General features: G+C 42.0%; 1 protein-coding gene across 1 annotated transcript in view; it reads left to right on the forward strand.

Moving 5' to 3' along the window:
- SHANK2 (SH3 and multiple ankyrin repeat domains 2) overlaps positions 1-22,996 on the forward strand; it is a 434,329-nt gene that overhangs the window by 52,040 nt on the left and 359,293 nt on the right. The window contains exon 9 of the mRNA XM_066632040.1: positions 16,622-16,688. Within this exon, the coding sequence (XP_066488137.1) occupies positions 16,622-16,688 (67 nt within the window). The remainder of the gene's footprint in view (positions 1-16,621; positions 16,689-22,996) is intronic.

Genomic DNA, 22,996 nt, shown 5'->3' on the forward strand with positions numbered 1-22,996 from the left:
CTGATTAATCAGTCATACCTGATTAATCTATTACTTCAAGTTTGCATCCCTAATCTAATAAAACCCAGCAGACCTATAGATACATGGAAGCAATGAGTTCCTGGGTGCATAAGGGCTACCCTGTTCATTGTCAGGGGAAGTGCATATACAGCACACGTACAAAATGCCTGCATGCTGATGTGAATCAAAAGTCTATGCAGGTGGTGGTTTGGTGGATGAATTTGAACTTCTGCAACGTTTTGTTTCAAAGTCAGATACACACAGTAGTTCTCTGTTTTTGAACAGAAAAATTGGATGTTAAAATTTGTTTGTACCAGCTATTGTCTCTCAAGGAGAATGTTCCCATAGCCAGGTTTTTTCTGTGTCCTTTATTTCTTTTTCCTGTTCCAAATCCTTTTTCCCTAATGTATACAAGTTCTAGTTCTGTGTATTTTTAGGTTTTGTGTAATACAATTATTTTGAAGGCAGCACACAGGCTACAGGTTGGTCCTAGGCACCTGTGGGGTTCCATTCCCAGAACCCCTGCGGATGCTGAAAACCACAGATAATATAGCATCCCTTTAAACTGCAGTTTAAAAACAGCTTTTCTTACCGTTGTAGAGCAGCAGGCACTGGAGCAGCAGTCTGCAGTGATTAGAATGGCTATTTCTGGGTCGCACTGAGGCAAGTGGCACCTCCCTGTCCTTGGCCCTGGTGGGTTGGAGAATGTAACACAGAAGTAATTAAACGCTTCCACGTTGCATTCTGGGGTAGCCAAGGGAGAGAAATAGCCATTCTAATTGCCAGAGACTGCCTTCCTGTTTTTCTACAATGGTAAGAAAAGTGGTTTTTAAACTGTGATTTAAAGAGTCACTTCTTTATTTAAAGGATCTGCTGGGCTCTTCTTGTCTGTGGTGGCTATCTACAGTTAGTCAAGTCCATGAATGGGAAAACTGGATAAGAAGGGCTGTATAGCTTTTCAAAAATTTACAGATTTGATCTTATGCATGTTTACCTGAACATAACACCCCTTGAATTTAGTGGGATTTAATTCTTATTAAAAATGCATTGGACTAGACTTCATGGTGTACTATTATAGAATTATCTGTACATTGTCTACTTGCTCATTTTTGGTGTCTTACCACTATTAGGGAATTTATGAAGCGAAATGATATATACTATACTTTCCCTAATTTTTGTAAGAGAAAAAAGAGCATAACGAGAATTAAGTTCAGAAACACGTATTTGAAATATTTGATAGAAACTCAAAGCTGCTTCCGGGTAATGCAAAATTTCTAGAACAATCTAGGTAAAAGATTAAAACAATTTTTATTACTGATCTTGTTCTGCCTAGCTACATCCCCAGATGTCAAATGCGGCTAGTTGTTTTAGCACCAAATCTAAGGGCCAAGTTATACAAGTAGAACTGAGGGAAAAAGAACTGCTGCAATCCTAACCACACTTTCCTGAGAGTAAGTCCCATTGAACAAAATAGGACTTACTTCTGAGTAGACCTGGTTAGGATTGTGCCTGTCATCACATTCCTGAGAGTTGGGTACAATCTTTTAGATCAACTTAAAGAGGTTGATCTAAAAGATCAACTTAAAGAGGTTCTACTGTATTACTCCTGCACTGAGCTGGTAGAGTACCCTGATAGATGCTGTAGGCACTAGCGCCTCATTTTGTTTTGTACATGTGTCCAGAATATTTCCAGCCTTTCACATAGTGAGATAAAGTTATGGGGATATATATAGACAGAGTGGACCTGGGCCGTTTTTGGCATGTTGGAAAACACTCATTAGCGGTTTTACTTTGAACACAAGTTGCTCTAATGTTTTTTCAGCCGCTTGGCAGTAATGTGATAAATGTGAACTGGGTTCCCAACAATGCTGCTTCATCAAGTGCCTAAGAGCACAGTCCTATTGGTGCCTTCAGCCAGTGCAGCAGCTGCTGTGTTGGCCGCAGTTGTTGCAAATGTGCCATAAAGCATGTTTGTGATACCACGGAAGTAAGCTGCACCAGTGGGAAGGCCTGCGCCATCCTGCCAATGCTGTATTTAGAGACCCAGCAACTGGCAGAGGTAAGGGCCTGGGGCAGAGGCAAGTAGGGGCATTTCAAGGCAGGGGAGTGTGGAACAGAGTGGATTGGGCCGAGGAAGAGGTGGGATTGGTGGAGGCTGCCATATGCTAACCCCCCTCCTGACAGTACACTGGTCAGTACACTAGTCAGACTTCTGCCAGCTGTATACCTGGTGGAGATCCGAGTAGCCCCATAGGGCTAGCTGGAGTGTTACTTGGAGGTAAGGGAGAAAATATCCCCTTATCCCGAGGAGACCTCCAGCCACTTCCTAACCTGCACTGGATACAGCGTAGGCCATATGCAGGTTTGGATTGGACTGTAAATCAGTTTGGATTTACTCACTCCATATAATTGCCTTGACAGTCTCACTGTGTACTTGTTGTATTCACAGTGAAAGGAAATTCTGATATATATATATATATATATTTTTTTTTCTGAACCAAGCTGAGTAAAACTGAATTTTATTATTCTTTATTTTAAAACACTTTACACAAAATGGGGGGGGGGAGGAGGGGAGAAAAGAAAGATTGAGATTCAAATGAATTTTCTTATTAGTTGTCTGTTTCTTTTGTATTTCATCTTGTGTTGCAACCAGGCATTATTGAGTTTCAATTAACCTTCCTTTAAAATTGTTATTTGGTCACGTAAGTAGTAATAGGGATTATGCCTTAACTAGTCTTGATAGTTCTTTTTAGTCTGAATGAGATTTCTTGATGAAAAAGACTGTGTTTAAATGTACATACATTACAGCATTTGCTCCTTCTTTCACATTTTAATTATTAAAATCCAGCCATAAGGGATTTCAGAATGCATTTTCCTGTGAATGCTTTTCTGGGTGGCAAAAGGCACAGAAATGCAACCTTGTGCTTCTCATATTTAATTAATTAAGCAGACATTAGGGTTTCATATGCATTTTAAGGAAATAGATTAACTACAATTTTTATAAAGTAGCAGAACTTAAGATGAATGTTTGGTAACTGAATGCCTACTCAATACATTTATCTAACATAAGTTTGGGGAAATAAATATTATACAGTGGACTTGCCATATCTGCGGTCCTGATTCAAAAATTTAACTAGCAGCGGATAGAAAATGTATTTTTTTAAAAATTCCACATTCCCTGCAAAAAATTCCACATACCCTGCTGTAGCCTCCTGCCCTTTTACAGATCTCTCACCAGCACTTGCATCTCATTTACAGAATTTACGCAATTTTACACCATTTTCTCTGTGGAACATCCGTGTTTTTTAGTATTCACGTGGAGTCCCAGAACCAAACCTCTGCGGATACAGGATTCATTTATTGTTTTAATTTCTGAAAGTTAACTTCTGTAAGTATTGACTGAGAAAGTCCAGTCCACCAAGAGGAGCTCAAGATGCAGAGCTCAAGGTGTAGAAGCCACTGGGCACACAAAAATGGCCTATTTGCTCCAGGAAGGTCTGGAACATTTTGGATATTTGGTAGCCTGTTTTGAATCTGGCCCATTTCTACCCAGACTCAAAAATAGTTTGGAAAAATGGACCCCTCCTATTCAGTGATCAATAATCAGATCCATTGCGCAGTTTGGTCCCAATTGCATTCAGAATCTAGGACAATTACAACCCAATAGTAAGAGACCATGCTGTATAATAGCCCAGTCCTCAGCTGCCCAGTGCACAGGGCTGCAGCAGTGCCAAAAATGGCTGCCCCAGATAGCTGCCACCGCCTCCTCAGGAGAAGGGGACTTTTGTCCCCTTACCTTTGGTAAAGCGAGTAACCCCACAATGGGGGTACTCAATTCTATAAAGACCCAAGGGTTGGCCTACAATTCAGAGCCTCTTCGTCAGGCGGACAGCTTTGCTCCACTGGTCCCGCCTCCCTCCTGCCCTGTTCCCTCCCCCGGCACGCCTCTCCTGCCCAATCTCCACTCCATTCCTCCTACCACGTCATCTAGTTTTGCTCCCTCGCACCACTGCCTTACCTGCTCTGGAGGTTTGCCAATGGTCAGGGAGTGCTGCTTCCTCTTGTGGCAGTGCTCCCAAAATTGCTGCCCTGTTCCACTGTCATAAATGGCTATGCACTCACCAACTCCACTGTGAGTACCTCCTTTATGGCTTCTTGTAAAGTGGTAGGCTGGGATGATTCCATTCTATCCTACCTCACAACTTCCTTCTTTGCCATCAAGCCAAGTTACAAGAAGTGTCTGAGGAAGAAATGCCTTTGTACACTGCTGAAATTCAAATAATAAGTACATATTTATCATCAAAATTGCATATTGACAAAGGCAGGCCTTTGAATAAGTAATGTTATAATGTTTAGCAAATGCAAAATAGTTTAATAAATAAATGTTGGATTCGACCCATGATTTATATTTGCAGATGCTAAAACTAGTTGTTGAACAAATGTATAAAAGCTATTCTAAGACTAATGCCTGTCAATATCTGACTACAGATGGCACCATGAATCATTTCTGGAATAAAGAAAATGTTACATTCTAAGCTGGAGTTGCTAGGAGAATTTCTGTGCACAATATACTGCATGTGTTGTTAAATTTTGGAACTATATCATCATGAAAAGAAATTTTCACTGTTAGGAACAAACCGTATTCCAGTAAGAGGAAGATTACGCTAGTGTGCTCAGTATCACCAAGGATGGAAGATGAAAGTACAGTCATCCAGATAACCTATCAAAAGCATCCATAAGGTAAATGCTCACCATGAAAACAGTAGTTCAGAGTAGAGAGCCAAGACTGCACAGCAGAAAGGGAAGATATAATATGTTTGGGGGAGAGATTGATTGTGCAAAATATGCTTCTAATAGTTTATAAGATAAATAAATTGCTAATATTTATCATTCTGCTGAATGGTATCTGCATTTTAAGCTAGTTATACACACATCAAAGTTAACTATTATTAATGTGCATAATTTTTCTTAGTGATTTAATTTGATTGGTTGAGAAGCAAATTTTGCTCAGAGGAGCTAGTGGTTTAGAGCTGAAATTGCTGAGTAGTGTTCATTAGCCCTGTTATTTAACAGCCACAATGAAATGCTTTTGTTGAAAGAAAGAAAGAAAGAAAGAAAGAAAGAAAGAAAGAAAGAAAGAAAACGAACCTGCTAGGTCTAATATTCTGAACTAGAATACAAACATTATTTCAATTACACTACATAATTAAAATTTGTGTACAAATATATTTTAAAATGATAAAACAATTGAATGTTGTTTTTACAACTATGGAAAAACTTTTCAGTACTTATAAATATAGCAACTATAGAACAGTAAAAAAGAAATATACTTGGTTGCTTTTCAGGAAGTCTTTGTATGTCTTCCTGAAAATATGTAATTAAAATTCAAATATATTATGACAGGAAATATAATGAATCTTTAATTTTGTTATAAAATATTTTACAACTACAGGGTTTTTACTTTGTCACAAACTGTAGTCTCAAATTGCAGTTTTAAAATACAAGTACAGTGCGAGTCTACCTGTTTTATGCCAATGAATATTTCTTAGGGCACAATCTAACCTGGTCTACTCAGAAGTAAGTCCTATTTTGTACAATAGGGCTTACTCTCAGGAAAGTGTGGCTAGGATTGCAGCCTTAGACTGCATCCTATACACATTTATGTGGAAGTTAGTCCCATTCAATGTGGCTTCCTTCTGAGTAGATGTGCATAGGATCGCACTATTAGACAGTGAAATAGTTGCTTGCAGCATTGAACAAATGTTAGATATGTTTAGCATTATATTGTAATAGCTTCAAACATCAACCAGTTCTAAATTGTGTGGTTATGCAGTCTAGAAATTTTACATGCAATAAAACATACAGATCAAGATCAAAAATAAAATGGTAAAAAGTTTATGTGATCTAAAGTGGAAGCCACTTTGGACTGCTAGTGCTGGTCTCAACATGGGTCTGGGTACTGTGTCTGTCTCTTTATAGCTGAGAGTACAGTACAGCTGGGAGTGTAAGTGCCTCCATGTGTTCAGTGTGGCACCTGGTGCAGGATGATTCTTTTATTTCTTTTTCTTCCTTTTATTCCTGTATACCTTCCTTCCAGGTGTGCAGATAAATGTACACCAAGGAAAAATATCTCTTCCTCTCTTGCCATATGCATTCAGCTCCCCTGTCATCCCCACCTACTTCATCTGTTTCTTCCTCTCTCCTCCATTTTGTGCTGCTCCACCTTCCTCCTTCCCCCAATTTTCTCTTCCTCTTTCTTTGTACCTCCTTCCTGCCAAACCCCCTTGCTACCAATTTGGATGCTGAAAGCAATTGCACAACTTCCTACTCCGCCAGGCACCACCTTCGTTGCCAGGCATGGGCTTATTGTCCCTAGCCCTGGTTAGCACTGCTTCCCATTGGTCCCACTAAGTTGCTACAGAACCCAAACATTCTAAAGCAGGGGTGGGCAAACATTCTGGCAGACGGGCCACATCATCTCCCTGACACTGTTGAGGACCTGGGAAAAAAGAATTAATTTATATTTCAAATATGAATACATTTACATAAATTTAATACATGGGTACATTAGAGACAGAACTTATATGAATAAATGAATTTTACTGAGGTAATATATAATTCACATGAGAAATATAATACAGGCATGTAGAACCACATGAGAACTATGAACTGTTTGCCACACACCTCTTGGACAGTGAAAACATACAGACCAAGCCTGACCAAGCCAGAAACACATGGAGACACAAGCATTTGTGGGCTAGCATAGGCTCCAACGATCTCTAATGGGCCAGAGGCTCATTGGAGACTGAGGGCTCCCTGTGGGCTGAATTGGGGGTTCCCAAGGGCCACAAATGGCCCACGAGCTGGGGTTTGCCCACCCCTGCTCAAAAGAAAGGCAGCTTGCACAACTTCAGATCAACCCCCTAATCACAGGTTATCTCAATGCAAATGCTGTTTCAACTAAATTTGCTTGTATCTGCTTGCTGTTGTTACTTCTGGTTACAATGGGTTTACTTACTATAGGTTTAACTTTGGTGACTTTTTCTTCTTATGATTTCCCAGGACTATATGTAATCAGATTTTGAAAGGAGATATATGTGGCATACATTTTGTAAGAATCCAAGGAGTTAACATGCAGTAACATCAGTAACTCTGGCCCAAGTAGCAGCAGTTCAAACTTCTTCATGTATCAATATGACCCCAATTTACAGGAGGGGGAGTGTTGGTGTAGGAAGAATCCTCAGGATGGGCTCTTCTATGTAGTGCGAGAGAGGAGGTTTCAAAGCTCTGGAGCTATCACAAAAAAGACCTTGCTCCTAGTGTGTTGGGCATTGTTGGCTTATCTCAAAACTCAGAGAGAGAGCATGCTGAAGTAGACACTCATTAATAGCCCAGTCTTTTCCCCCCAGAAGGTGTGTTCTTTATCCAGTGCGGCAGAATCAGGTGGCTTCAAAGTGGAAAGGGAATTTAAACCCCCTTTATCACTCCATAAGACTTCCACTCCACAATGGGTCTTCTCGGACCTACACCAGCTCTTCAGCTAGTACGGGACTGAGGAGAGAAAGAGGGCAGGGAAGCTGTTATTGCTGCAGCTTCCCTGCAGCTTCCCCATCCTGTACTGCCTGCTGCAGCCTCACCTGCTCTATTGATCCAGGGAGATCCACCATTGTCCAGATGCACTGCTGTCTCTTGTGGCAGTGCACCCAAAATACCTGTCAACAGAATGCAGTGTGCTTGATTGGCAGCCATTTTAAGATAGCAGAACTCTGTTCCGCGTCATAAATGGTTGCGCATGACAGTCTAATCCCGGATAGGATTGGGATGTCCGTTAATCAGGAGTCAAACTTGTTGGGACTTTATATATCAAAAATATATTTGATATCCAGAAACACACTGGTAGATCAGTTTAGTTGTGTCACAATAAAAGTAATATAATCACAGCAGCTTGCAAACATCAGGTGTCAGGCAATAGTGTACTGAAGAGCAAACCCTCTCCATTGAACTCATTAGAATAATCTAATATGGAAATGACCAAAGCATGAATGTCAGTAGCCAGGACTCTGTATTTTAGCAGTGAATGCATCTGGTGAACCTGTCAATGCTGGTAAAAATTACTCTAAGCTACAACCTCTGCTTGAGAATTCAAGAGCAATACTGGGTCCAGAGGTTCTTTTAGATTGAGAACCTGTTTATTATGGAAGAGAGATCACCCAGATAGGAATTTCCCTAGCAGTTAGTCCCCTATCATTATCAGTTCTGTTTTGTCTGGATTGTACTTAATTTTATTCACATTCACCTGGTCTATTGGTGATCCCAGACACTCTGTCAGGAATGTCACAAATCTGATGGAAGGGAAACCTGGTCACCAGCTATGTGATGGATAACATATGGATGGAAGGATACTGTAGTCAATGGTATTAAAAGTATTAATAGTCAATAGTATTAAAAGCCTCTGAGAAGCTCAGAGAAACACACTCCTCAGATCCCTTTTCTGTCATAGAAAATCCATCAGGGTGAACATGGTGGTTTCTGTCCATAAACTGGGTCAGAAATCAGATTGAAATAGATCCAAATTTTGGGATATAATTTCAAAAAAAGCTTTAAGATAACACACCTTCTGTCCTTACAGATCTGTTCAGTAGTCTGAACCTCTTCCACAAATTAAGGAGTTTAGTGGAAACTCACTGGAAAGTTGTTTTTTTTTAAATGGTAGACAAATGGCCATTTCATTTCTTTTTTGTCTTAATATATTAACATCGTTTTTGTTCTTTTTTGTTTTGTTTTTTAAAGGCAATCCCCCTATCATGTTGATTATGGGAATATCTGTGTTTGAATATTCAGGCAGTCCCTGGTATTCACAGATCTAGTATCCGTAAATTTGCTTATCTGTGGTTCCTTGCGCCCCCCACGCTCATTACCTTTGTTTATGTTTATTACAGCTGCGCAAAATGTCACTTGCTTTAACCAAACAAGCAGACATATAGCCTCTTACAATTATTGTATATCACTTGTTTTAACAGACAAGCAAGGAGGTAGGCTAGAAGGGAGAGTGAACGTTTGCTTCCTGTTAACATTTTGTTCCTGCTTTTAACCTAAACACCTGGTCCTATGCCTGGGCAGCACTGACAGCCGCTGTGCTGTCCAGGAGACTTCTGTTGTAAAGTGCCATGAGGCACTTCTGCACTGGTGCTGACAACACGGCACTGGCTCTGAGATCTGTGCACTGAGATGATACTGCGGACAACCAACCAGCAGTAAGTGGAGAGGAGAGGCTTTCTGGAGTGGAAAGTGGGCGGGGGAAAGGCGGTGGAGGGAGGATTAGGTCCAGGAGGGGCGTGGAGATGGTGGCAGATTTTGCTGCCAAATCCTATGGCTCCTCTTGGCCTGCGGAGCTGTATATGGGGCCTCCTCGGTTCTGCTCCAGCAAAATAGCTGGCTCAGCTCTGAGGACACCCACTGAGGCCTCAGAGGCATTGCCCAGGTAAGGGAACATTCTCTTGCCCTGAGGAGACTCTGGTGGCTGCCCCATTCCTATAGGATGCAATGACAGGCATTTAGACTCTGCTGTTCCTCTGGGCATAGGATTGGGCTGCCCATGTGTCTAGGGCAGGGTGTCCAAACATTTTGGCAGGAGGGCCACATCATCTCTCTGACACTGTGTCGGGGGCCAGGAAAAAATAATTAACATTTCACATTTGAATAAATTTACATAAATGAATTTATTAGAGATGGAACTTATATGAATGAAGGTCTTGAAGTAGCTCAAGGCCTATAAAAGGCCTTGCACAAAGCAAAGTCAGCCTTTCCTTCACTGCCACTGCTGCATCACAGACATGAAACAGCAAGTAGTGGAGGGAGCCCTCAGGTGAGAGGTTGAACAGAGCAGTTGTGTGGGGCTGGCACAGGCTCCAGCAAGTCTCTGGAGGGCCAGAGGCTCATTGGAGACACGGGGCACCCTGCAGGCCGGATTGGGAGCCCCTGAGGGCCGCAAGTGGCCCCCGGGCCGGGGTTTGGGCACCTCTGGTCTAGGAAAAGAGGGAGGGGAGTTAGGGATTGTGGAGTATAGGCCAGAAATTCTTCTCTGCTGGGGAGAATAGGGACAGTTGTGCTTCCCTGCTAAATATACAAGAAGCACCAATTTTAAGAAGTGCCCCTTTACCCACTTAGTAGGGGTTTATTTATTTATTATTATTTAATAAAACTATGTTATTTGCATGTTTTCCAGATCTATAATGTGGAAAAATGCTAAATACAAAAATAATTATTGGATGTTATAAAAGAATATATTTTGAACAGAACTGAGCCACAGATCATGTTCCTTGTTTACTAATCAAACATGTTAAACATGATCTGAAGTTTGGAGAGACTGTACCACTAGCTGGTTTTATTTTACTTTGGCTTGCTTTCTGTATTGGTTACAGCAATTGAGAACAGAAAGTACTTTGAATTATCACCAGACAATACACAATTTGTTTCCTTGAAATCATTCTTTTGAAAAGAGATCTGAGAACCGATGTCTCTTAGGACTTGTGGCATTTTACTGTGTTATTATAATCATCCACCAAGAGCATTGAGTTCATTGTGCTAGGCACTGTACAATTGCATACAGCTGTGTCTTAACAAGTTTTAGATTTTCTTATGCCATACAGTACAACAATATGCTTAGTCTGTGTCCCATGCCACAAAGAAAGAACTGCTTTTCATAAACTTATATGATACTGTATTGCCCATTAGTGTAAAGATTAGTACAGAACCAGGAGGAATGAGGAGAATGGCAAAAATGAGGCTCTGAGGAAACCTCACAGTGCTTAAGTTTATGAGATTCTGTATGTACGCCTGCGTTGGCTCGGTCATGTCGTGAGAATGGGTGGTGGCCGGATCCCAAAAGATCTCCTCTATGGAGAACTCGTGCAAGGAAAGCACCCTACAGGTAGACCACAGCTGCTATACAAGGACATCTGCAAGAGGGATCTGAAGGCCTTAGGAGTAGACCTCAACAAGTGGGAAACCCTGGCCTCTGAGCATCCTGCTTGGAGGCAGGCTGTGCAGCATGGCCTTTCCCAGTTTGAAGAGACACTTGGCCAACAGTCTGAGGCAAAGAGGCAAAGAAGGAAGGCCCAAAGCCAGGGAGACAGACCAGGGACAGACTGCACTTGCTCCCAGTGTGGAAGGGATTGTCACTCCCAAATTGGCCTTTTTAGCCACACTAGACGCTGTTCCAGAACCACCATTCAGAGCGCGATACCATAGTCTTTCAAGACTGAAGGTTGCCAACAACACGTATGCAGAGAGGTTCCTAGGGAGATGGGAATGCTAGGACAGGTGATCAAGAGACAGAGTGGCTGGAGAAAGTTGGACAAAATAGACAGTGGGCTGAAAAATGGGAGATGGAAGAAATATGAAAACCAAGGAAGACTAAACTACCAATTGTTTGACTATGTGCTCCTAGTATTATAAAATTAATTCCAGTATTTACAGCCCAGTCCTAACCTGCATTGGAACAGGCAGGCTGGCTGACCTGTACTGTATCAAACACAGGGTTTGGGGCTGGCTGCAGCACAACCCAGAGCAAGGGGAATCAATCCCCCTTACCCCTAGTAATGCGGCAGCTGGCCAAATGGGCCACTCGGATCTCCACCACTTAAAGAGATGGCACAGATTCGAGCAGCCCGGCACTAGATCCAGATCCTGGCTCCACCCCCCTCCTGGTCCGCTCAGGGGTCTGCCTGCTGCCCGCTCTCTCCTGAAGCCCCCAGACAACCCCCCCACCCTCTCCAGAGCCCTGCGCCAGATGAGGCAGGCCAGCACAAAGTTACCGGGTGCTGGCGCTTGGAGGCCAAATTCAGCCTCTGGAGGCTGGTGCATGGATGTATGATGCACTTCATAATTCGTCATTTTTTTCCTATAAAGAGTGAATGTTTAAAATCTTTTTGCCATTGCATCTTGATACTAGATTGCAGGCAAACTCCAATAAAACAAACTGAAATTGATGATTATTTTTCAGAAATTATCTTATGTTGAGATCAAAAGGGAATGGTTACCACCTTTCCATTTTGATGTTTGAGCAGTCTTAACAAAAATGTCTCTCTTTGGGTTTAGAAATTACAATTACCATTCTTTGGGCTGAGATTTAGTGCTTCACAACAAATCCTCTTCACTGTCACTCACCTTGTGTTACGAATGAGACACTGTGTTCCTTAAATACATGATTGTCATTGGATTAGTATGAGGTGATGAAGGGCCTCTGCCCCAGCTTTCAATGAATGTCACATTACATGAACTTGTGTGAATGCAGCCTGCCAAAAACAGCCTGAATTAAAACAGATGTTTGTTTAGCACAGCTCCATTTCTACAGATGGCTTGCAGCTCACAAAAATTCATGAACTACTGCTTTAAAATTATGGTACGTTCATGGCTGAAGGCCAGGTTTAGATATACTTACACTGATTGGCTACTTATAATATTGAGATTAATGAATGCATTGGTGGAATGGAATCCTTTTTAGTTAGCTCCACTAGATATATAAAACAATCATAAAAGAGGAAAATTGAAATCCTATTTCTGTTGGAATAGGTAGGGCCAAATACTTTTTGCTATATCTTAGCGCAGTGTGTAATGCCCATTGGCACATTATCTACATGGTACTGTAGGGCATGCTACATATGAAAAAAAAATGGAGAATCTTAGTCTTGTGTAGTACCTGGCTGACAGGTTTTGTTTTGTCATATATCTTGCTTATGTTTGTCCCAGAGGATAAAATGACAAAGCAATTAAGAGTTAATTGAAGAAGCCTTAGAGAGGAAGCAGATTAGCCATGAAGAGGCACAGTCTACATTCCCAAACAACAGTTGAACCAGATAAGCATATTCTACTTACTTTTTACTTACTTTGGTAAACCTTTATTGGCATACAAAAAGTCCAATGACAATAACAAATATAACAAGGCAAAGAGATACAGCTTTATCAGCTATCAACTTCTGGCCTTTGCCATAGAAACTGGCGCTAGAAATTCCGCCACCAAAATGGTGATGGAAGGGAAATAATCACTAAGAAGGATTGGGAAAGGATCAACAAGAGAAGCAGGAAGAGAAGAGAGAAACATTCCCAAACAACAGTTGAAACAGATAAGCATATTCTAAAAATCTAAAAATACACCAGCCTGTGGTGTGTGACTGCATTAAGGTGAGCAAAATTTCTAAAACACATTGAAATATACTACTTGGCCATTTAAAAAAGTTTTAGCTTTATCAGTATCACTTGCTAATTTGTATCTCTCATCTTGGCCAGAAGGCCTAAAGCAGGAAAATGATTTTCATACATTGATTTTATGTAAGCTACTCTGGAAGCCTCTGGATGGTGGAGTGCACATGCTATAAATAAAGAAATAAAATAAAATGAAGCAGCTCACAACATTCATAAAAGTGAACAATTCAATTAAAAATCTTTACAAACTACTACTAATTAAACTACTAATTAAAACTACTTCTGGATTGCTTGTAGATGATAGATGCATACATTGTGGCAGGCAGCATCCTAAAAGAGGCATTCCCTCATGTGTGAGGAAGAAGGGAGAATGCCTAAGATACTTCGTGGCCAGTTTTTGTAAATTCTTGTCATAAAATAATTAACAGGTGTTCCATTTGGTTTTTGTTTAAAAACAACACAGTTTTTTTGTTAAGATTACGATTGTGCCACTGTCCATAAGTAGATTAAAAACCCTTTGGTGGGAAGGGGTTGTATTCCTTGTATGTACATGTAACTGCTACCTGAATGAGAAAAGAGTCCAGATGGTTCTTTCTCATGTAGGGTAATTCATACAATCTTTGATCTTACTGTATCATTGTTTAATGACATCTACAATTACAGTATGTTCATTCTTAGACCTATGTAGAATTTCACCTTGTGATTGAATTCAGTATGCTGTCCTGTCATTGGTTTTTGCTATAATCATTATTAACCAAATTTATGATTAGTTTATATCAGTCCCAAGTGGTGGTTTTCTGAGACTTGCATGTATACAAACTACTGTATTAAAGACATTTCTATCGAATCAGAAATTCCTGATTGATCTCAACTGTATGCTTCAGAATTCAGCAAAAACTGTAGCGAGCAACTTCTTCAGTCAATCCCCTGCCACATAAGCTTGTTGAGTACTATTATACCACCTTTATAATTGGGAAAATCTTCAGATTATTTTTTGGTGTTCATGTAAGACGTCTGTGTCAAACTGGCAATGCAAACTTGGTCCTTTTCGTCAGCTGCTGGGATCCTAAGAATTATTCACTTGGTTCCGTGCACGCTGAGTGACTTTGTGTTTCTTGAACATCAGTCTTTCATATCATGTGGCAAATCACTTTTGAAACGGAGAGGATTTCCAACAGCAGTTTGTAATATGGTGGAGCTGTTATTTAAGGGTAAAAATGTTTTTAAAAATGCCCATGGGGATGCCCAAACATCTGGACACACTTAAAGCAACTCTTTAGAACAGTGTTTCTCAACATTCATCCTCTGCCATACCACTTCACATGGTCCACCAATTTGAAGTACTATCGGAAGTAACTGACAATGGCATCACTGCCATTTACTTCTGGGTTGGGAGGCCAAATGCAACATGACAAACACCAGTAAGAGGCTCAGGGTGAATAGAAGGGCTTATTCGAGCGCAGAAAAGGATGCTTTGGAGCCTCCTACCGCTGTTTGTGGTGTCGTGTTCCTGGTTTCGCTGCTGGGCAGCAGGTTCCAGGGGTCCCATGAGTGCCATCACACACCACCTCAAGTACCACTGGTGGTGCCTGTACCACTGGTTGAGTCACACTGCATTAGAATATTAACCTCTAGTCCAGTAGTTCTCACACACTTAGCACCAGGACCCACTTTTTAGAATGAGAATCTGTCAGGACTCACCGGAAATGATGTCATGATCGGAAGTGACATCATTGAGTAGGAAAATTTTTAATAATCCCAGGCTGCACTCCTACCCACACTTTCCCAGGAATAAATCCTATTTACTATCATTGTTAAAAGCATATACAGAATAGCCTGTTAAAAGTACAGATCTGTAACATTTCCCCAAATGCAGACACGTACCAATCTAATATATTAAAAATAAAATATTGAAATGAATGGGAACCCACCTGAAATTGGCTCGCAATCCACCTAGTGGGTCCTGACCCACAGTTTGAGAAACACTGCTCTAGTCATACTATATTTGCACTGAAGTTTAAATGTCCTCTCTTGAGTTTTGTGTAGACCTTTGGTTTTGCTGTACTAGCCATTTTTTATCTATAAATTAAAAACTGACATAAAACCTTTTGGACCACATAGATGTTAAGCTCAAAGTGGAGCAAAGTCTTCCTGACTTCAGCTTTTCCAGTGAATTTTCACCTATCTTGTTCATGCACATTATGATTTCATTACATACTACATCTGCAGCATATACTTGTTTTTCATACTGATAGGAGAATAATATTGTTGCAAATAGATGGAATCGGTATTTGGAGGTGTTGCTGTCAAATCTGTTTCTGCTGGTTCTGTGGCCACTATAGAAACACTACAGGTGCCACTTAAGAACGGGGATACATTCTCCAGTCCCCATTGTTATGTGATTATGACATTAAGCAAACACTCAGCCTAATCTAGTGCCTGTTGTGTAAACAGACACTCCCTGCCAGACACTAGCTGTCTGCAGAGGCTACTGAAGATAGATTGCCTCTTCTTTGTGTTAAGGGCCTGTATGTTGTGTTAAAAGACACTCTGCTGCAGGCTATGGGAGACCTGATTACCTCATTAAGATCCTCTTTGTTGTGCTTTGATCCTTGTCATATATGTCATTAAGCAGAAGGTCATTAAGCAATGCATGCCTGCATTTCTATGAATGCTAGGCTGCCCCATCTGAATCCTCTGTTTTTAAAATTCATATTCACGGTAATTCAAACTGCCTGTTTTATAGGCAGCATGTAAGATATTCACATCCCTATCCTACCCCCACCACTTTATAGCATGCAGCCATGCCAATGGAGTGCATGCTGCATGCTGGGGTGGGGGAGGTCAAACAACCTGCTGGAGGTGAGTAAAAAGTTATTTTTATTTACCTCCTGGTAGGCTGCCCAGTTGGCTATGGGTCTCCTTGGACCTATGCCACCCATTTCACTGGCTTAAGTCCAAGGAAAATGAAGAGGCCTGTTGAGTTGGCAAATGGGTTAGGATCCAGTGAAAGTTACTGCTGCTGGATCACCTCCCTTCTACCCTCAACATGCTCCTTGATCCTCCCCCTCTCTTCCCTGTTACACCTCCTGCTATCCCTTCTCCAGCCACAAACCACAGCCTGCCCCAGTCTACTTATCCTGGTGCTGTTTGAGGTCTATAGTGGTGGAGATCAGCACAGGCCTCATATGGCCCAGCAGGAGCATAATCTCCATGGTGTCATAGAGCCTTTTGTGCTCATTCTGCTGTTGTAAAAGGCTCATAGAACTGGGCCACTGGAAAGGTGCGGTCACGCAATTGTGTGAGCTGGAGGAAATGTCTGACTGACGCCAGCTCTAGAAATAGAAGCATGTATAACTTACATGAAAAATGAGTTAACAATGAAATATTAACTGCATATTGTTCTTTCATCTCTCAGGTAGCAATTATTGCTGGAAATTTTGAACTTGCTGAATATATCAAGAATCACAAGGAAACCGATATCGGTATGTAAGATATTGTCTAGCATGTTAAACAGGATTTGTATCTAATGTGGAATAAAAGTGATTACATTTAAATTAAGGGCCTTGTATGTAGCAGAGGGCACAATCCTAACCAGGTCTACTTAGAAGTAAGTCCAATTTTGTTAAATGGGGCTTACTTTCAGGAAAGTGTGGTTAGGATTGCAGCCTGAGGCATCCCCATGTATAATGTAGCTCAGTGGTACTCAAACTGGTGGGTCATGTTCCACCAGGTTGTATAATGATGCCCTGTTTCCTTTACAGGGCGGGGTGGGGGGAAAGCAGTGAAAGGATCCCCAGGATCATGCCCTGCGGGGAAGGGGGGCTATTTTTAAACTAAACATAGTTGCTCTCAGGGTTTGGGGGTGTGGGAGCCCCATGGAGCGCTTGCAGGGCTCCCCGCGGCTTCTAAATAGTGAAAGTTGCAAGTGTGACTAAACCGGAAGTGGAATTTCCGGTTTCGTTACATTTGCAACTTTCACTATTTAGAAGCCGCAGGGAGCTCTGCAAGCGCTCCATGGGGCTCCCCACGCCCCCTGGACTCTGATAGCATGTATGTTTAGTTTAAAAATAGCTTCCCCATCCCCGCAAAGACTTACCCCGGGAGTAAATCTCCCAGGAAGTTTGAGAACCACTAACATAGCTGATTTTGACATTGTGCAGAGTTTTGTTTCCATTTTGCAATACATGAAACAACAAGGGAAAGAAGTTAATTGTTTCTCTCAAGCTTATTTTAAGGGATAGAGGTACATAACAAAACAAATAAAAATATAAGGAGCTATTTATTTGGATCAGGGCTTTTCAAACTGGGGTGTCGCAACACCCCAGCCTGTGGGCCCTGGCCTCTGCCCCCTTAAGGGGTGGGGGCAGTGAGGAGGTAAGGAGGAGGCAGCGGCGCAATCCCCAGGATCGTGCCGCTCGGGGGCTGCAGGGGCTTAGGTGCACTTACCAGAGCCTCCTGCAGCCTCCCGGGGGTGTGGGAAGCTCTGTTCGACCCTCTGCAGGGCTCTCCAATGCTTTAGCAGGGAAAGTGGAGCAATCACGCTCCACTTCTGCTAAACTGGAAGTGGAACACGATCGCTCCACTTTCACTTTTGTAGCTTAAAAACCGGAGAGTTTGAAAACCGCTGATTTAGATAAATATTTGTAGTCTACCTTCCAGTCATAAAAGGTGACCCTCTAAGGGCCCAACCTGTCCAATTTTCCAGCACTGGTGCAGCCGCAATGCAGCCCCAAGGTAAGGGAACAAATGTTCCCATACCTTAAGGGGGATGCTGTGACTGCTGGCCCACCACAAGATGCAGTGCATGACCCATTGGCTCAGCTCAACCTGCACTTGAAAATTGGATACGATTGCGCCCTAAGATGGTTAACATATCGTAAGACATAATAAAATATCCAGTGTTTCTCAAACTGTGGGTCAGGACCCATTAGGTGGGTTGCGAATCAATTTCAGGTGGGTCCCCATTCATTTCAATATTTTATTTTAAATATATTAGGCTTGATGCTACCATGGTATGTGACTGCATTTGGGGAAATGTTACAGATCTGTACTTTTAACAGGCTACTATGTATATGCTTTTAACAATGATAGTCAATGAGACTTACTCCTGGGTAAGTGTGAGTAGGATTCCAGCCTAGGATCGTAAAAAATTTTTCCTGCTTGATGATGTCACTTCAGGTCATGACATCACTTCCAGTGGGTCTTGACAGATTGGATCCTGATGCTAAAAGTTTGAGAACCACTGCAATATGCCATTTAAAATGAATGCAGAAACACAGCAAACAAATACAGGATGCTACAACATGCCATCAAAAATGAAAGGCTAAAACAACTTTCAGTTCAAGTACATGCTGAAAGCGCAGTTAAATGAGCCTTCCACAGGTACCAACAAATGGTTGGCAACCTTCAGTCGAAAGACTATGGTATAAGCCTACAGCACCCGGCATTCCCGGGTGGTCTCCCTCCCATCCAAGTACTAACCAGGCCTGACCCTGCTTAGCTTCCGAGATCAGATGAGATAAGGCATGTGCAGACAAACTTTACAGCATAAGAACTGTGGAGACCTTTGACTTTGAATGAGAGAAATTTGGGGTCAGCATATCTAAGGGAGCAACTTCTCTCCATGGCACTCCCTTTACAACCAAAATAAAGAGAGTCCCTCTGGGGATAAAGGTGGGGTAGAAATTAAGATGATGATGATGATGATGATGATGATGATGGTAGTAGTAGTAGTAGTAGTAGTAGTAGTAGTAAAATACAGTCTGCGGTAGTGTACCATTTTCCATGAGTTTCCCCTTCCCTCCGACTGAGCCACTTTGGCGCCCTATCATGTGCTGAATACAGCGCAGGCCTCCTGGCCTGCCTGTTCCAGCACAAGATAGGATTACGTTGTGTGTATCTGCTGATGCTGGTTTTAAAGGGAGTTTTGTAATTTTAGGATTACGTTTTATTTTTATTTAAATTGGGCGTTTGGATAAGTGGCAGGGGAATGTATGTTTTTTTGAAAAATAAATAAACCACACTTACATTATTACAAGCCAGTGTTTCCCTGCGTGAAAATGAGTGTCTATTTAATAGTTCATTGAGGTTCTAATCAGTCACCATGTTTCAAACACATTTTCTGTTTTTGAGGACCTCTGCAAATGCTGAGTGCACTGAGATTAATTTAGAATTAAATGTACATTAAAACTCTACGGGATACCTGCTTTTAATAAATGATTCATAGAGCTTAGCTTAGTTTATGTCGGCTAGAAACACTTCATATGATGGTCCTGATGTAATTTATAAACTTAAGTAATGAACTTCAGATTATGTGTTCCATTCAGTGATATATTGAAGACATGTTGTATGTCCATTTTTTACTTGTACATCCATAGATGATGATGATGATTTCTGGCAGAGGAAAGGCAGGATAAAAATCTTTTAAATAAATAAATAAAATAAATAAGGGAAATAAACATTATTGTTATTGTTAAGAACATTTATATACTGCTTTGGTACAACTGTGGTGCAATCTGTGAATAGCTTTTTCCTACCTTTAATTTATTCTCTTATAACCCAATCCTATTGAGGATTAAGCCGGTGTGTGAAGCCCTTTGCAACAGCGGATGATACTTCCACTGTTGCAAAATGGTTGGCAACAGTGCATAGAGCATGCCATCAGCAGCTATTTTGGGAGTGCAAGGTGACAGAACTCCCAGTCCACCAGCGGATTGCCAACCACCTGCTGGATCAGGTATAGCAGTGGTGGGGATTGTGAGGAGGTGTAACAAAGTGGGGAGGGGGTGTGAAAGGGATGGCTAAGCTGCCGGAGAGGGTGGATCCAGATCCTGTCCCCCTTTTCATCAGCCTCCCTTCCTTTTTCTCTCCTCAGATTTGCGCCATCGCTTTTGCTGGTGCAGATCCAAGGAGACCCATTGTGAATTGGGAGGCTTACAGAGATGTAAGGGGATTAAAATCCCCTTTCATCTCTGAAGCCTGCCAATCCACCCACTCTCCCTTGGAAACTGTGCACTCATTTTTGGTGTGGCTGTGGTAGAGAGGTAGGGAGGATAGGATAGGGTTTTTGAGAGTTTTTATCTTTCAGTTATGTAAGTGAAGAAATGAAAATGCCAGTAGATTAATATAATCAGTAACAGTACTATTTACACTAATAGTGAAATACAGAATAATTCTTCAGTGTTAACAGTTAGGAATTCCTATATTTTGGTGCTCTCTTTCATAGAGTGTTTCCCTTTTGTATAATTGAGGGCACAATCCAGACCCATACTTGGGCCAGCCCAAGAGTTTCGCAAAAGTGCCGTAAACCACTTTTGCGCCACTTGGAATTGAGTTAGGCCAGTGCACAGACAGGTGCCAGCCTCCCCGTGCTGCTGTGGGCCCTGGAGTTGAGTTGCATTGACCTTTCATAGAATCATAGAGTTGGAGGCGGCCTTTAAGGCAATCTAGTCCAATCCCCTGCTTGAATGAAATTTACTTCAGAATGAACCTGCGTAGCACTGTGCTGTAAGTCTAGCTTTGCCTCCATTGAGGTTAGTTCCAAGACCAACTGTTGTACAGCACTGTCATTTAGAGCCCAATTCTGAGTTCATTAGCACCAGCGGTATGAATATATCACTGGCACCCAGTGTTGTAAATGTGCCATAAAGCATGTTTTCGCCACCCTCCGTGTAGGGAGTGCCAGCCCTGTACCAGTTGGCACTGAGTCCAGTGCCAGATGGATGCTGCCTGGAGCATGGGAAGAGCTCTGGGCAGCAGTAAGTTTTGTCAGGGTAGGGGGAGAGTTGCTCTGTAGTGGGGAGAGAGCAGGGGGAGGAATCGGGTCAGTAGGAAGGTGGGACTGGTGGAGCAGGGCTGCCCTGCTCCGCTGGATCCAATGCTCCATGTTGGGCTGAAAAGCCAGACATGGCGCTCCTCCAGTCTGCGCTGGCAAAATAGCTGGTGCAACTGGAGGAGACCCATAGTGGCATCTGCCTGGGGGAGAGAGACGAATATCCCCGAAGTGACTCTGGTGGCTGTTGCAGCGCCCTTAGGATACAGTGATAGCCATTTTGGCAGGCTAGTTTAGGATTGGGCTCTCTCTCTCTCTCTCTCTGTCATAGCCTTAGCCTGAATGTACCCTGTCTGTCTAGGTCTATGGTACTCAAACTTTCCCGGCCAGTGGCTCCCTTGACCCCCGTGGCTGTTGACCATGACATGTTGCCTCATGTTCCTGAGGGTTGGAAGTGACATCATTAAACAGGAAGTGGCCAGAATTATTAACGATATTAATATTAATTATATTAATCATATCATTAATTAAATGCAGATCTTAAAAATATATTATTAATACACAGCAAAATGCATGCTTTATAAATGATCAGCTGCTGATCACTGTTGGAGACAGGTTACTGGAGTAGGTAGATTTTGTCTGGTGCAGGAGGACTCATTCTTTTAAACTTTGTAAGCATACCAATAGAATTGTTTTATCAAATGAACTTTGTGAACAACCAGTCTGACCAACATTGCACACACACACACACACCCCTGTGGACCGCAATCCAACTAGTCATTTCTCCCATTCTCCTTAGATAGGATTGAACCCTTTATTAATTAAATTAAATTAAATTTTTCCAGCAGCTGGTGGGGAAAACAAAAATAGACCATGAAAATATATCAGAGCTGATAAGGGTTTGGTTAGGAAGCTGATTAGTCTGCTATACTAGGAGATGTACAGCTCAAGCCTATGCATGTCTATTCAGAAGTAAGTCCCATTAGAGTCAATGGAGCTTACTCCCAGGAAAGTGTGGATAGGATTGGGCTGGCAATCACTTCATCAATGGCTGATGAGTATTCCCTTCAAATAGCAAGATTCATCACTTTAAAAATACAGCCTTTCCTCTTCAGTCAAACAACAAGATTAATAAATCACTTTAAAAACAGTACCCTTTTCTGCTCCTGGCCAAGTAAAGTGTGTGCTTGTCTCTCCCCTTTTGCCAACTACATGGAAGCAACTTTAAGGGGAGGGGGAGGAAAGCGGGAAGGTTTGGAGATCAAAGGGGGGGAGTGGAAGAGGGAGGGGGTTGAAAAGAGAGATTTCACTTTGATGAGAAGCGATCCCAGGCTGGGAACTAGGAACCAACCAGACAAGGATCAGCAAGGGTTAAGGACTGCAAGCTGAGCATGGTCTGTACTTGCCAGATGGGGGTTGGAGTCAAATTGCTTTGGAAACAACATGCAGCAAACACAGAAGGTGGCATCCTCAGAGTGGAGGGAGAAGAGGGCGGGGGCGGCGGCAGCCACTCTCGCGGCTGAGCAACTCCTGTTTCTTCTGCTTTAAAAAAAAGCACAGACTACAGGCAGAAGACAGGCTTGTATTCTGCCCAGGGGTGTGACTGCATTGCTGCGAGAGGTCATCCCGAGCCTCCCCTTTCAGTTCATGGCACCTCCCTAATGAGTCACACCTCACAGTTTGAATAACACTGGTCTAGGTCTAGGAGATTAAAGTCACTTACAGGGAGCATGTGATCCTGAGGCCTGCTTCTGATCTCTTCCCAAGAAAAATCCTTAGGGACAAATAACATCTACATAAGCCTTTAGTCTGAACTTTGAATTGACAGAGCACATGCTACACCCCATAGCAGCTGTTTATGGGTTATAGTACTATGAAATAGCCCTTTTTAAGGAATCCAAATAATATAAGACTGATATCTGATACAACTGTATCAAGTGTGTGTGTTTGAGCTTCATATAAGAAGTCCAAATCTTTCATTGTGGGATATGATTCAGAGTAAAAAAAAGAATTAAAACT

Source organism: Tiliqua scincoides, chromosome 1, assembly GCF_035046505.1.
Source record: "Tiliqua scincoides isolate rTilSci1 chromosome 1, rTilSci1.hap2, whole genome shotgun sequence".
NCBI classification, from domain to species: domain Eukaryota; kingdom Metazoa; phylum Chordata; class Lepidosauria; order Squamata; family Scincidae; genus Tiliqua; species Tiliqua scincoides.